The sequence below is a fragment of the Ammodytes marinus genome (assembly GCF_949987685.1).
Source record: "Ammodytes marinus genome assembly, chromosome: 19".
In the NCBI taxonomy this organism is placed as follows: domain Eukaryota; kingdom Metazoa; phylum Chordata; class Actinopteri; order Uranoscopiformes; family Ammodytidae; genus Ammodytes; species Ammodytes marinus.
In genome coordinates, this window is record NC_137223.1 from 18,163,216 (window position 1) to 18,177,063 (window position 13,848).

A 13,848-nucleotide genomic window follows, 5' to 3' on the forward strand; every position below is an offset into this window, starting at 1 on the left:
CAAGTAATAGCCTATACTGTATGTTTTTTCTGTCTTTCTCGCCTTTTAAAGGTGAAGTCAGCGATTCTGGAAGCACTTGTTGTTGAAGTCACTTTTTGTCAGAATTAGTGAAAATCTCCTCACGATCCGCTGCCTGTCATGAAGCTACGGATCATAAGGAGATATTCACTGATTTTGACAACATGCATCCTCCAGAATAGCTATAGATAGACTGGAAACATGGGGAGAGAGGGGGAGGAATGACATGCAACAAAGGTTGCCCGGCTGGAATCGAACCAGCGACGTTGCGATTATACGGCATGCACAGTCACCATTCGGCTACCAGGGCGAAACAGATAGTATATTTAATACATTTAAACGCTCCATAACAAAAAATGTATATTGTACATTGCAAGGCAGGGGTTAGAGCGTCTATGTTTATGTCTGTGTGCAATTGAGCATCCATAACGGACCCTTTTCTCCCTCCATCTGGCCCTCCTCTGCAGCTCCTTACATTGACTTGGACCGAGTGCACCTGGACATTCCTCCACCCCCTGCTCCCAAGCATATACATGCATACATCCTTACCACCCGTCACCTTCCTTTCCCCTCCAGCGGCCGCTCGCCTTCCGCCGGTCCCGAAACGGGAGCAGTGGAAACGGGCGAGTGATAGCCGATAGGCCCCCTGCGAGTGCTAGTCTGGGCCGCCGCGTATAGTCACTCTATCTATTCCGCCTGTGCCTCCTTACCCTCACATAAATCATCCTCAATCCTACGACATGGACAAGGGGGGGAACCGAGGAGAAATCGCCCCCTATAAATCTGGTATTAGTTTTACCTCGCATAATGAACACAGGGGCTAAACGGTCCTGGATACATGAGAACAGCATGTCTTGCAGATGTACTATAAATATTTTGATACTAGCCGGCTAGTTTGCAGAGGGGAAGTAGACCAGTGAAATACACAGAGGAAGGGAAAAGTGTAAAGTGGAATGTTGGCCTAGCCCGAGTGTCTGTATTGTCTTTAGCACCTACAGAGGGTCCCAGTCCAAGAAAAACGCTCTTTACAGGGTTCCTGTTCCCAGCCGCAGTCCGGTACCACTCCTGGATACGCTGTGTTTCCTTCAAGCCAATCCTTCAAACCTGGTCTCCAAGGAGAGGGGCTCATTGTTTGATTAATGGCACGATCAGACCTGATTGAGTGATAGATGGTTTTGGAGGGGAAACCAGCACGCCTTGGGGACGCTCCGGGACGGAGTTTGGGGAAAGGCAGCTCGAGGGAGGGCGTGATTGGTGGAACGGCTGAGTTGAAGTGAAGGGCTAATAATAGCATGGCTAATGACACAAAGGCTGCATAGAGTGGGGAGGCCAACTGGGCCTGATGAATGTAAAGATATTTTGTTGCAGCTATGTAAAGACAAACTGTCACTGGGACTCGCATACAAAAGTGGAAAAACTGAACTCCCTCCTTTTTGGCATGTTTCTGGCCTGAGCCCCGGGCACTGTCACCCTACCCCATCAAAGAGACACACACACCCAAACACATACACACAGAGAAAGGCTACAAATGCGCTCCTACACATGGCCAGATCTAGCGGCCGTGACAGCAGGTGGTGTGTGACACGTCAACATCTGAAGGCTCCCTTGGCAAACAGAGAAAGAGTTCTCAGCTCTACGCACCGGTCGCTCTGATCTATCATTGGGACTCTTTTAATGGCAGCCTTCATCACATATTACGGCTTGATTTTCTCCCCTCCATCTTCCAGGCCACAGAAGTTCCTTTTTTGTTCCTATTTTTAAGTACAAGTGATCTCAATTAGGGACCTCCATGAAGGCGGTAGGCGGCAGACAGTCAAAGCAATAAGAGCAGAGAGGAAATTGTCTTTATACCCCTTCTCCCCTCCCTCCCCTTTCTCTCTCCCTCTCTCCCTCTTTCCTTCTCTACCCTCCTGCCACAAGCAGCTAGCGGCAGTAGCCCCTTCCATGTCTCCATCTCTTTCCATGCTGCTCTCTTTGCCATTTTCAAGAACAGAGCGAAATATCAGACCAGATCTTTTCTGCATTTCATTTTCTCTGCTCAGAAAATAAATACTTTCATTCTATAGGCACGGGCCCCTCCGGCCACCTCAAAGTCTAACACCAGACTTGGATTGCACTGTGTGAAAAACTGTTGCTCGGGGACATACACACACACACACACACACACACACACACCACAGAACGTGCCGTCCTCGTCCTATAACAGTTCAGGGTGATGTCACGGACTCGGTGACAAACAGTCATTGAGGGCTTTGCTGTGATCTGGGTTCAGTGGCGTGGATGTGAGTCTGTGAGGTTGCGTCGATGAGGTCACAAGGAGTAAAGTTTCTGCCCATCGTCATCCTCCTCCGCTGTCGGCCTGCTGGTTGACTAATCGACCGCCCCATTGGTTTGGCTAACAGTCCCAATTCTAACTCACCGACGGGCAGGCTACTGTAGTTGTGCGGCCGCATTACCGCTCTCCTGGTCGGTTCGGTTGATTGGCTAGCAGACTGGATCTTTGGCTGCCTTGCTTTGCCGAGCCTGGTGGGCTTTGCTGATTGGTTAGCTGGCAGACCCATTTGGCTGGTGACCTGCCAAACATGGAAACATCCCGTTAGAGCTGAAAGAGCCTGGGCCTCGTCACAGCCCGCCTCTAGAAAGCTATAATTAAGTGTCTTGAAAAATGCACCACTGTGAAATGTAGCCTTAATCCCGAGTCTTAAGTGGCTGTACTTTTCCTCCTGAAGGATGAGAGAATGTGCTTGTGAAAAAGGAGAGAGGAAGAGTGAATTGAAGTGCCATACAGCCGGGTGTGTCCTGGCGAAACTGTCACACCTGACTGCCGATGTGCTTTTGAGCTTCAACACCCAGCTTTGTTTGTCCGGTCATCTTCTGTAATGAGGTGTTCATAGTGAGGAGTATTTGAGAGTGTGTGTGTGTGTGTGTGTGTTTGTTGGGTCTTTGTGTGTGTTCAACAGCAAGAGATATGTCAAGAAGTCAACAGACTTACAGACGGGGGAAAAAAAGACAAGAGAAAAGACAGATTTGGACGGCGTGTGTGCGTGCATTTTAGCGGTTCACAGAGTCTTTGGGAATGAGAACAGAAAACTTTTTATTACACGCCTGATATCTCGACAGGAAAATTAGTCGGCCGAGTTTGATTTTTATTGAAAACAAATAATTGAAGCTGAGCGGCAGAAATACAATATTACCATAAATCACGGAACGCACATCCTGCTCAATGTGGTATACTGTGGTTCTTCACTGCTAGTGACTTCTCCTACTGTGCAATGACTCCAAGCCAGTGTAACACAGTAGATGAATAATACCAGAGCCGAGCGAGACGATCCAGCTGTGCACCAGGCGAGCAGCAGCAGCCACTCTGAACCAACAGCTTTTTATACTACTACATAATATTAAGTCTGTTAATACTAAGCGGGATATAGGACACATATCCAGAAAAGTCCAATGCTGCCTGATAGTTCCAGCATTCACATTTAATCAAAAGTGGATTTATTTCTAAGGGGCTGGGTTTAATCCAGGACACTGACGCGGTTGAAGTTTTTTTTTTTTTTTTTGATTGAAAAGCGTATTCTGGCACATTAACGCCTTCTCTGGTGTCTCCCTCACATCTCGGATCTTCAAACGGTGTTTTTTTTTTTTTTTTTAACCGAGAGGTCGCCCTACCTCTGACTGAAAGAAAGCCAGACAGCAGACCCTTTGCTGTATGAACGCGAGCCGTATCCTGTAGAGAGCTGGAAGACAGATGCTGGACGTACAGCGGAGAGGCAAAGCGGAGTCAGATGGGACAAACACTCTTTGATGAGCCCAGCTTGTCAAGGTTTAAGTCACGACTACACTGAGGGGAGTGGGAGTGGTGTGGGGGTGGGAGTGCGTTTGGGAGCCTTGGATAAGGCTGAGGAAATCAAGAGGCTCATCCTGTCGCTGCCTCCAATGGGACAATATCGTTGTGCAAAAAGTCAGAATTTAAGACTGATTAGACTGTACGAAAAACAAACAAAAAAAACAGCTCCAAATTTATATTCCAGTGCAGATTTGAGCCAGTATCGTAAAACACATGTGCATTAAAAATGATTAGACTGATTAAATTGATGGCATGAAATTGAGTCAGAGGTCGTTATTGTTTCATCCCTAACATTTCCTAAATCAAATTCCGCTACAACGTTAAGGATGTTTTCCACATTACCCCAAAATGTATTCAGCGGTGAAAAAGTGATATTATCGGAGCTGAAACTTAACCTTGTTGGAATAACTGGCTCCACGGTTCCTGCAAGGCCATGTTTATCACTATTACAGATTTAATTATGACTATTCACATTTATCCATCCGTGAATTGTTAGTTGATCTTTGAGAATGTTGGACAATGTGAACCATATTTCTGGTGTTTGGGGCACACAGAGGGGAAGTGTAACTCAATCACTCTTTTTTTTTCTCCTCCTACTCCCCGTCCACATGACGAGGTGCCAGATGCGTGTCAGTGCTTTCGGGCTTTATATATATATATTTATATATATCCCTCCCACATCCTCACACACACACACACACACACACACACACACACACACACACACACACATATGCCAACAGACATGTATGCATGTGCACACCCACGTACATACATACTTATGAAACTCAAGAAGTCAAGTTATTTCAACTGACTTTTTTAGGCTTTAGTGCTTCTTTTTTTCTCTCTCAACACAGAAACCTTATTGTAAAGTATATAAGACTATTTGCAACTTTACAGCATAAAAACAAGCTGCAAACGCCCGGACGGGACCCAAATAACATGACAGCTGTGTGCCTCCCAGTCGTCCCCTTTTTATTTTGAAAACAGGCCCAAAGTATCAAAGGCCTTTGTCTTAAAGGCTCTCTGTAATAAAAGCTTGTTTGGGAGCAATGGAAAAAGGAACACAGAGTGGCAATATACATGCTGCTGTGTGATGTGGCACTAAAAAAACAGGCTCATTGGGAGACTGATGGGTAATTAGGGGCAGAGGGAGGGGTGGGTGATGAGAGCAGGCTGAGATATGGAGTCTCACAAAGGGTGGATGATGCCCTCTACAGTAGACACAGGAGGGGCAGGCCAAGCATGCAGGCCATGCTCACTGACTTATACATCCAGAGGAGAATCAGCACTTCGGAGTAAACCATTTCAGCTCTAGAATAAAAAGCATCAAATTATTTTATTTTATTTTTATTTAAACAGATTTGTGTTGCTCGCTGTGGGAAGTTGTTAATATGTGGGAATATAACGATTCCATTTTAAAACAGGAATTGGTCAAAATATTAAATGTTTTGTCCATATGTTATGTGTTTCCGTCTTGCTTCTGATTGCTTATATTTGCAATTGAATTATTTTGGCATCATTTATTTTAGATTGGTTTCAGAAGTAAGTAAAAGTATTCATATTGTAGAAAAATATGTTTTGTTGTTGGAGTATAATTACTGGTCCACTGAAATGTGAGCAGCATGTTACTGTCAATGGAGAAAGACTTCATTCTATTATAGTGTTGTTTATTCTAATATATAGCAGTGCATCATATTTTCTAATCTCATCAAAGCTTTTTGTAAGTAAAATCTTTAAAGTTGTCAGATGAGATTGTATATGGCATAATAATATTTCCCTATGAAATGTTCTGTACAAGTATAAAGCAGCATGAAATGGAAATACTCTGGAAGTAAAAAATACATCATGTGTATTTGAGTGCTGTGTTTGAGTACATGTACTTAATTACATCCCTCCATTGCCATTTTGAGATATGCATACGGTTTGTCACTGGGTCCGTTGTGCGTAATTACGCATAATTGAAATCATTGAGAGGCTCGTGATGAAATTGCTGATTTATTGTAATTCTAAAATCTATATGTGGCACAACATATTGTGGAGTGTGCTTTTACACATTGGCTTTTTATAGTTTAAAAAAATGCCTTACAGGTAGATGAACATAACTTAATCCCGTGTGATGTAGTATGCCTGTACCTGTACACCTGCACAACAGCTCTCCCCTGCGACAGAGTGAAACTCTACTCCTGCGCGTCTATACCTGACTCACCGCTCTCCGGTGACTCACTCACTCCTACCGTAACTCTCTTCTCAGCTCCTCCGAGGCGCACATTGTCAGGACACACTGAGTGGTAACACAACACGGCCTGACGGGACTGGTGCGCGTAAGTGACTGGAAATGACCATCCACGGAGGAGTTGGGAGCGTGCGGATGGTCCAGGGGAGCGGTAACATGTCGGTATGTACAGCGGGGCTGAAACTTCTTAAATGAGAATAACGACCAAATAGGGAAAGGCGTCAAACTGTAGGCTATAGCCCGGTGTGTGTTCCATGAAGGTGTAGACATTACACGCAGACCTGTCCGCTCGTACACATAGGCGTGATAGATTATGGCAGAGGGATAGGATCTGACTCCAGACACCACGTGTTGGAGTCGCATCAGCGCAATAATTGCTGGGGCGCTTGAGCTATATAAACCACAAAAAGCCCTGCGCACGGGAAACCCCGGCCTCAAAACACTAACCACATTCACGGCTACAAAAACGGGATTCTACTTTGTCCGCCTCCTTCATCTCACCGGCGATGATTTTTTTTCCCTCCCCCGATTTCATCAACATTTTTAACCCCCTATACAAAACCTGCGGCACGGCCGAGAGACTGTACGAAAAATTACGTTCAATTTGCAGGCGTCGCGGGGTTTCAAATAGCTCTGTTATTGTCGAAGCGTATTCCTTTGACTTTGAAAACTTTTTTTGTGTGTGTACATAGCCTGCGGGCTTTCAGAGAGCCTTTCAGTTTGGCACAAAGACTTCAATGACGCACCTGGAGCAGCGCTTTGACATTTATCTAAAGGAAGACGGACAAAAAACTTTTTCGAACATCTGGGTCGACCGTTCCATTTTTTTTTGTAATTGTATAGCCTATTAGGCGCTCGGACATCTCCTCGATGTTATTTATATCCACACACCAACTACTACGCCTGCGTTATGGCGCATGGAAGCTTCCCCCGAAAAGTTTGAAAAAAGAGCTTGTCATTTAAAACATCATCAAGTTCTCAAGGGTTGTTTTCGTTTCTTGCCGGAGAAGTATATTTTATGTCGTTTGAAGGCGCCCACTAAAGTTTGTAGTGGAGAGGGTTTTTGAATCGTGGTGGGCGCTCACGAAGTCCCAGTTTCCATTGGCAGGCTCGCTGAGGTTCGTCGAGCTGCAGCGAGTATCTCCCTGAGTGAGAGGGAGAAAGACAGAGGAGCTGCGGAGCCTGTGGTGCCTTTTTTGATAATCCCCCGCTGTTGTGATGCGAATTCCCGTAGATCCCAGCGCCAGTCGGAGGTTCAGTCCGCCGTCCAATAGCCTCCAGCCGGTCCCAGGGAAGATGAACGATGTCGGCTCTCCAGCGGGGCAGCCGGACGCAGCGGCGGCAGTGCCAAGACTGCGGCCCCACGAGAACCGCAGCATGGCCGAGATCATCGCCGACCACCCGGCCGAGCTGGTCCGCACCGACAGCCCCAACTTTCTGTGCTCCGTCCTGCCCTCCCACTGGCGGTGCAACAAGACGCTGCCTGTCGCCTTCAAGGTGAGTCCCGTCTCTCTGTGATGTGCCGCCACACATTTAATAAAGGGAAAGAGACCACGATGGGATTCTGTGTTACAGTGAGAATAACTGCTAATTGATTAAGTTAAATTTTGATTTAAAAAAAAGAGTGAATGCTTGTTTTTTCTTTAAATATCGCTCCACAAGCGATTTATTTATTTATTTTGTATTTATCATTTCGCTCTCGTGGCCCTTTGACTTCTTTATCACAGTTTTTGACAAATATGCTGTTGTGCATTGTGTTTACAAATTACAAAAAAAAAATGTCTATTAACATCACTGTTAATAGTGAGTCTTGAATATCACTTTGCAGATATTTTTTTGAATAAAATTATTTTAAAATGAAAATAATTCAAGAAACAGAATGTATCAAAAGCCAGAAAAAAATGTTGAGGGTTTGATATAACACATATGGATTAAAGTAAATATCATAATGCTTTCTTTTCATATTGTGTAAAAAAACAAAAATATTGTAAGTGATCAGTCAGGGTAATAATTGTCATAATTATGCCTTATTAAAATTGCCCTCCCAGCATTGAATAATTCCACAATAAAAACATTGTTCCCATAATTACACTACATATATTATCCTGCATGTTTTGCGTTAGGCATTGTGTACTATAATAAACACTATTTTAATGATTATGCTTAATTAGTGTAATTAAGTTGTAATTAACTTTTAATATGCAGAAAAGCAAAGTAAGAAAAATATATATTTTAACATGCAGCAATGACTGATTATCCATAAATGTTGGGCTTTTTAGGAGTTTTAGGAGTTTTTGAAATGTTGACATATTATTATTATTTTTTTACTCCCATGATAATTCACAGGAAACACCCTATTAATTACTTGGCATATATGATTTAAAGCGCGGATCAAAGAGACACCAAAGTGGAAATTTGTAGCTGAAGCCTTGGCTCCAAATCAAATGTGACACATTTTCTAAATATATGTGTTATTTAAGCGTTCATATAACTACGACGGCTCTGTAATTACTGCCGCTCCTTAGGCCTGCTCATGCTCTTTCATCTGCATCCAGGAATCTAAATGATAACACGAGGCCTCGGCGGTTTGGTTTGAAACACTGCATTTGAGATGTGAAGTGAAATTAAATCCCTTTATCAACACCATTTGGAGGAGGAGGATGGTACGATGTAAAACAAGTCTGTCACATTAGCCGGGTGATGGACGGCTTTCTGGCTTTTAAACTGAGGGAACTTCTTCAATTTCTAGCTGTAATAATTTTTCGAATTTTCTTCACATATGAACACTGTACTATATGTTGTGCTTATTACCTTAACACTGTGTGGTTCCTAAATTTCTTGCCCCTTTTACCTTCTTCCCCCCTCAAAAGGTGGTGGCCCTGGGAGATATACCTGATGGGACCGTTGTCACAGTAATGGCGGGCAACGATGAGAACTACTCTGCCGAGCTGCGGAACGCCTCAGGTGTGATGAAGAACCAAGTGGCGCGTTTCAACGACCTCCGCTTCGTGGGCCGCAGTGGCAGAGGTGAGGCCTGACACAAACACACACACACTCTGCGCTCCACTTCAACTCAGCAGGAGCTATTAGGTTCAGTGGTGTGGATTAGTGGTCACATTCCCATCGTGGCAACCACATAATGATCTCTAACTCCTGGTTCAAATCCCCACCGCCCCCTCTCCTAAAGTCAGAGTGGTGAATCATATTGGGTTCCCTCTTCTCTTTGCTTTAAACTGAGGGTCCTTGATTGAACTTTTATCTCTGAATGCCAGGTGAGAGAAAAAAGCTTTTTTGTTAAATCCACTGTTTCCTACTACTTGGGATTTTGCCCTTTAAAGGTGGAGTCAGTGATTCAGGAGAATGCACTTTTTGTGAAAATCAGTGAATACGGTATCTCCTCACGAGAGATAACTGGATTTTTTTCAGTGCACATACAGTACAGACGGGTAACGGATCGTGAGGCGATATTCGCTGATTTTAATAAAAGGTGATTTTGACAACAAGCATTTTTCCGGAATCGCTGACGCCACCTTTAAGAAACAACTCTTTGGATCATTTGGAGCATCAGAAAATCAATTGGTGCATAAGAAAATGTTGTTGTCAAGGAACAAGTCTTAAAAAAAAACAAAAAAAACCTTAATGTTTACCTGACATAACCCCGCTCAACTCAGGCATATTGTTACGTTGGGTGGTGCGTCATCCCCGTGGCTGATGACTCTGCAAATATCCTGAGGCAGTCAGGCAAGGAGGCAGAGGCACACTTTTATTGGGTCAAATGGCATTCCCAGAATATTTGGCACTAAATCATCTTAATTACCATTTGAGATTTGGCACGGTCGATAAGCTTTCACCCTCCCATACCTGTTTGGTGAATATTTTCTCAGAGACTCTCCTTTTCTTCAAGTCGCATAGAAAGTGGTCGCCTACGTTAAGTCGATGGTGATAAGTGCTGTCAGCAGCTCCACCAGTGACTTTTCCTCTCAGTTCTCTTCACTATTTTAGCTGTCACAGAGAGAGAAAGGGGCAGACGGGGGGGATTAGGGGTGACAAAGTATAGAAAGCAGGCGAGGCGTGGTGGCTGGATTTGTTGCCACGGAGACCTTGCGTGCGCCCCCTTCCCTGTGACACAGAATCTAGTCACAGGAAGTGACATAGGAGCCAGGGGAGATCAGACTACAAGGTGTCTGAAATGAATACCCTGGCAATGACAGAGATAAGTACAAACGGGGCAAACTGATAGGATGTTAGATAGGTAGCAGTCATGCACAGAGCGGACAAAAGATATGGACAAGGATTGATAGTTGAAATGGTGCCGCGGTGTGATGACAAAAAGGATGGATGGGGCTGGTGATTCAGAGGATAATCAGATACTTTTGATAACAACATTAGGGTTAATAGTATAGTAGTAGTGATACAGGATTGGCTTGACAGTCGGCCAAAATTAGATTTCAGGTAAAGGATGACAGCAGCAATGATGGCAGGGAAGCAGAGAGGCGATGCACTATAGGTGTCCCACTTAGTCATACATTACTGGCTCTGGATCGCCAGCATGCACCTCGAGTCAGGTATGTGGAACACCTGTTGCGTCTGTGAACTGCTCTATCTCCCGGAATCATCTTATCACTTCCTCTAAAGGCATGTTTACAGTGGACTAGAGAAGTGGAGCGTAAGGGGAGGGGGGGGGGGGAGGTGGGACAGGACACACACGGGTAGTTGGCTGCCGCTGAATGGACAGCTGCTCCGATGAGTAGCTGCAGCAACCTGCCCCCCACTTCATGTTTCCCGTGCGTAGCCATGGTGACATGATGCGCCTGCATACTTCAGACGTTAGTGCTGCTGCTGACTTGGCTGCTGCGCTACTCTGATTCATGGCCTGCACATAGGAGCACACACACACACACACACACACACACACACACACACACACACACACACACACACACACACACTCAAACCCAAGGCAGCAACTGCAGGGGATTATCGCAAAAGGAAGTGACTATTAAAATGCCTCTCGCCCACTCACACTGCGTTAGACGGGGAGAAAGTCTGGATAACAAGACGCTGGCTCCTCCAGTCAGTCTTCCATTTAGGCTCTGCCAAGAAAAAAGAACCTAAATAGAAACTCTCAGACAGCCAATGTTGTCTGTTGTTAATCCCCTTAAAGTCGATTTTTCCCCAGTTTGTATTGGCTATTGTGTGATCAGAACCACACTTGTGACTTGGAGATGATCTAGAGATGAATGCAGGTCATTGTCTCCACGGATGCTATTTAATTTGATGTTGTTTGATCTCACCACAGGCAAGAGCTTCACGCTGACAATCACAGTATTCACCAACCCTCCACAAGTGGCCACTTACCACCGAGCCATAAAGGTCACCGTGGATGGACCGCGTGAGCCCAGGAGTGAGTACAAAGGCACGCACACGCAGCACAATATCATGCTTACACATCCAGAAAACAGCATACTGGTTCCAATAATTTTCCTTTGAAGTTGTACACCGATTAACTGTTGTACTTAAAAAAATATGGGGGACTTACAACAGACAGATTTGATGGGGGTAAAAAGTGTCAAAAATAAAGCAGCAGACGCAATAGTATCCAGACTTAGTCCCAAGCTCCCTGGAGATCAGAAAATATGAAATCCTACATTTCCCATAATGCAACGTTATAGCATCTTTAATTAGACGCTCTGTGTCTCTTATGCCCACTTTATTAAAACCTCACTCTTCCAGTTTATAGCAATGGCTCAAATTTGATTTTGCTCAATCTCAAGCTGAGATAACCCTGATGACGTCATCGGGTTACTTTTTACTTTTACTTTTTTTTCAAAAGTCCCCCCACAGCCACAGAATAATTTATACCGGGAAATGTTTACACAGGCTGAGTGGTAGCTGCTCCGTGTAACGTCCAAACTAAAATTGAAAATCGGTGGAGTACCCCTGTGGGTGTGGCCGACGGTGCTGTTAGTCAATAGAAGTGAACACCCAGCTATAATGGTGTTGGGCTAATAAAACAAGCCAACAAATAAAAAAGCTTAACTGGAAAAAGTTCTGAATGTGTTAAATAGCAATCAAAAGGCTTTTAATTAAGTTCACCCTTTTAAGAAAGAAGCTCAGTGTCCCATGTGACAGTTTGAGAGGAAGAAGAGAAATAGAAATCGAGGCAGAATATTCCTGAGAGGGTGCACACTGGGTAGCAGAATGCTAGCATCAGCTCATTTTAATGGCCCATATAAAAACAACTGAGGAGGGGAAAAAAAACTTTACTATAGCCCTCAGTGCCAACTGGTCTGGCACGCAGCTGTTTCCCCGAACCCTCCTCCCTATTCATAAAAAAATAACATATTCTCATCTCGTGGCGTTTCAAGCAACAATATCACATCACAAACAACCCACCAGTGTGCCTGCTCCGTCACATATGGCACCAGGGCAGACAGAGACACGGCGGAGCCGGCAGACAGTAGGATTAGCACCACCGTCAGTCTCCGTGTAAGAAAACCTGCCCGTGGTGCCAAAAAAATGCCTCAGAAAGTCGACATTCAGTGTTCAACAACACGCACCCTGAAACAAAGGCACATGCTTGTCTTCAAACGCACATGGACCTCGCAATCACGCCCACTTTCTTCCCCTCCGTGCCTTCCCCGCACACAAGCCTTGTTTGATCAAAAGCATTTCCTGTGCATCTGCTGTCCCCCGTCAGATGATGCTCAAACAAGTCCTGGGACTTGGTGGCCAGCAGATGGGAGTCGGAGAAGAAATTGTTTAGAAAATCCCCAGTTTGATCTCAACAAAGTCACAGTCTTAAATTTGTGTCCACTGACTATTTTTAGATTATTATTCTTTTCAGAAGAACTGGCCACATGTGAAGTAAGATTGAGTCTCTTAAACTAGATAAGTGCCAAGCACTACCTGATAACCTGGCGAGGGGATTCTGGCACAATGAAGAAACTTTACACTTGCCTTTGTCTCAGACCAATTTGTGGCTTTAAAGTGGAAGTGTGCACACGTTTCTAACTTGGGTCTCTGGACAATAATAAGCAATAAGGAGTATGTCATCATTCGTAACCCCTGAACTTCTTTACTTTGCTGTTAAGTGGCCAGAATTGCAGCGCCGGTGTAATTTACCCAGAAACTACAGCCAGAACACGTCTCCCTCTCAGGGGTCATTAAGCTGAGGTCGGAGGGTGGCAAAACACACATGTGCCCTCTCAACCGCGCCTCCCCTCCTCCAGGTTTTCAGCACGGAGAGACTCTGAGAGCACCGGCTGTCTCCAAAAACTGTGATTCTATCTGTGAACGCTTCATTGACACATGCAGGGGGGGGGGCTTTGTCGGCCATTACAGCTCTATTTTGTGTTAAACGAGTGGGTAATTAGGAGGCCTGTAGTACACCGGGCCCCTACAGAGAGGGGTCCACTCTGCACAGAGACACACGACAGAGAAAGAACAGTAGGCTGTCTTGAGCCTGACATACACTGGCAGTCTGTGGCCACTCTATATATAAAAACATAGTGTTGTTTCTGGAAAATAAGTTGACAATAACACTTGATTTAAACATGGCGGTGCTGCTTACTGGTCTAAAAAGCTATAAATTAGTAAGCATTCTCTATGCTTTTATCAAATTTAAAAAAAAACATTCCCTGATGTTATTGGCAGGTTTTGCTCCCTGTTAATGGCTTGCCTGGTTCAGGAAGGACATTTTGTGTCGGCGTGTTTGATGAGCCTTATGGTAGCCATATGAGTCTTC

At 44.7% G+C, this 13,848-nt stretch overlaps 1 protein-coding gene across 2 annotated transcripts in view; it reads left to right on the top strand.

The window, feature by feature from the left end:
• The window catches only part of runx2b (RUNX family transcription factor 2b), a 41,364-nt gene that overhangs the window by 11,408 nt on the left and 16,108 nt on the right, over window positions 1-13,848 (top strand). The window contains exons 1-4 of one of the 2 annotated variants that reach the window (XM_080048165.1): window positions 6,144-6,263; window positions 7,336-7,598; window positions 8,972-9,128; window positions 11,401-11,505. In XM_080048165.1, the coding sequence (XP_079904291.1) occupies window positions 7,398-7,598; window positions 8,972-9,128; window positions 11,401-11,505 (463 nt within the window). In that variant the 5' untranslated portion in view covers window positions 6,144-6,263; window positions 7,336-7,397. Of the gene's footprint in view, window positions 1-6,143; window positions 6,264-7,335; window positions 7,599-8,971; window positions 9,129-11,400; window positions 11,506-13,848 lie in introns of those variants that run through there. The other variant, XM_080048164.1, reaches the window with a different exon arrangement.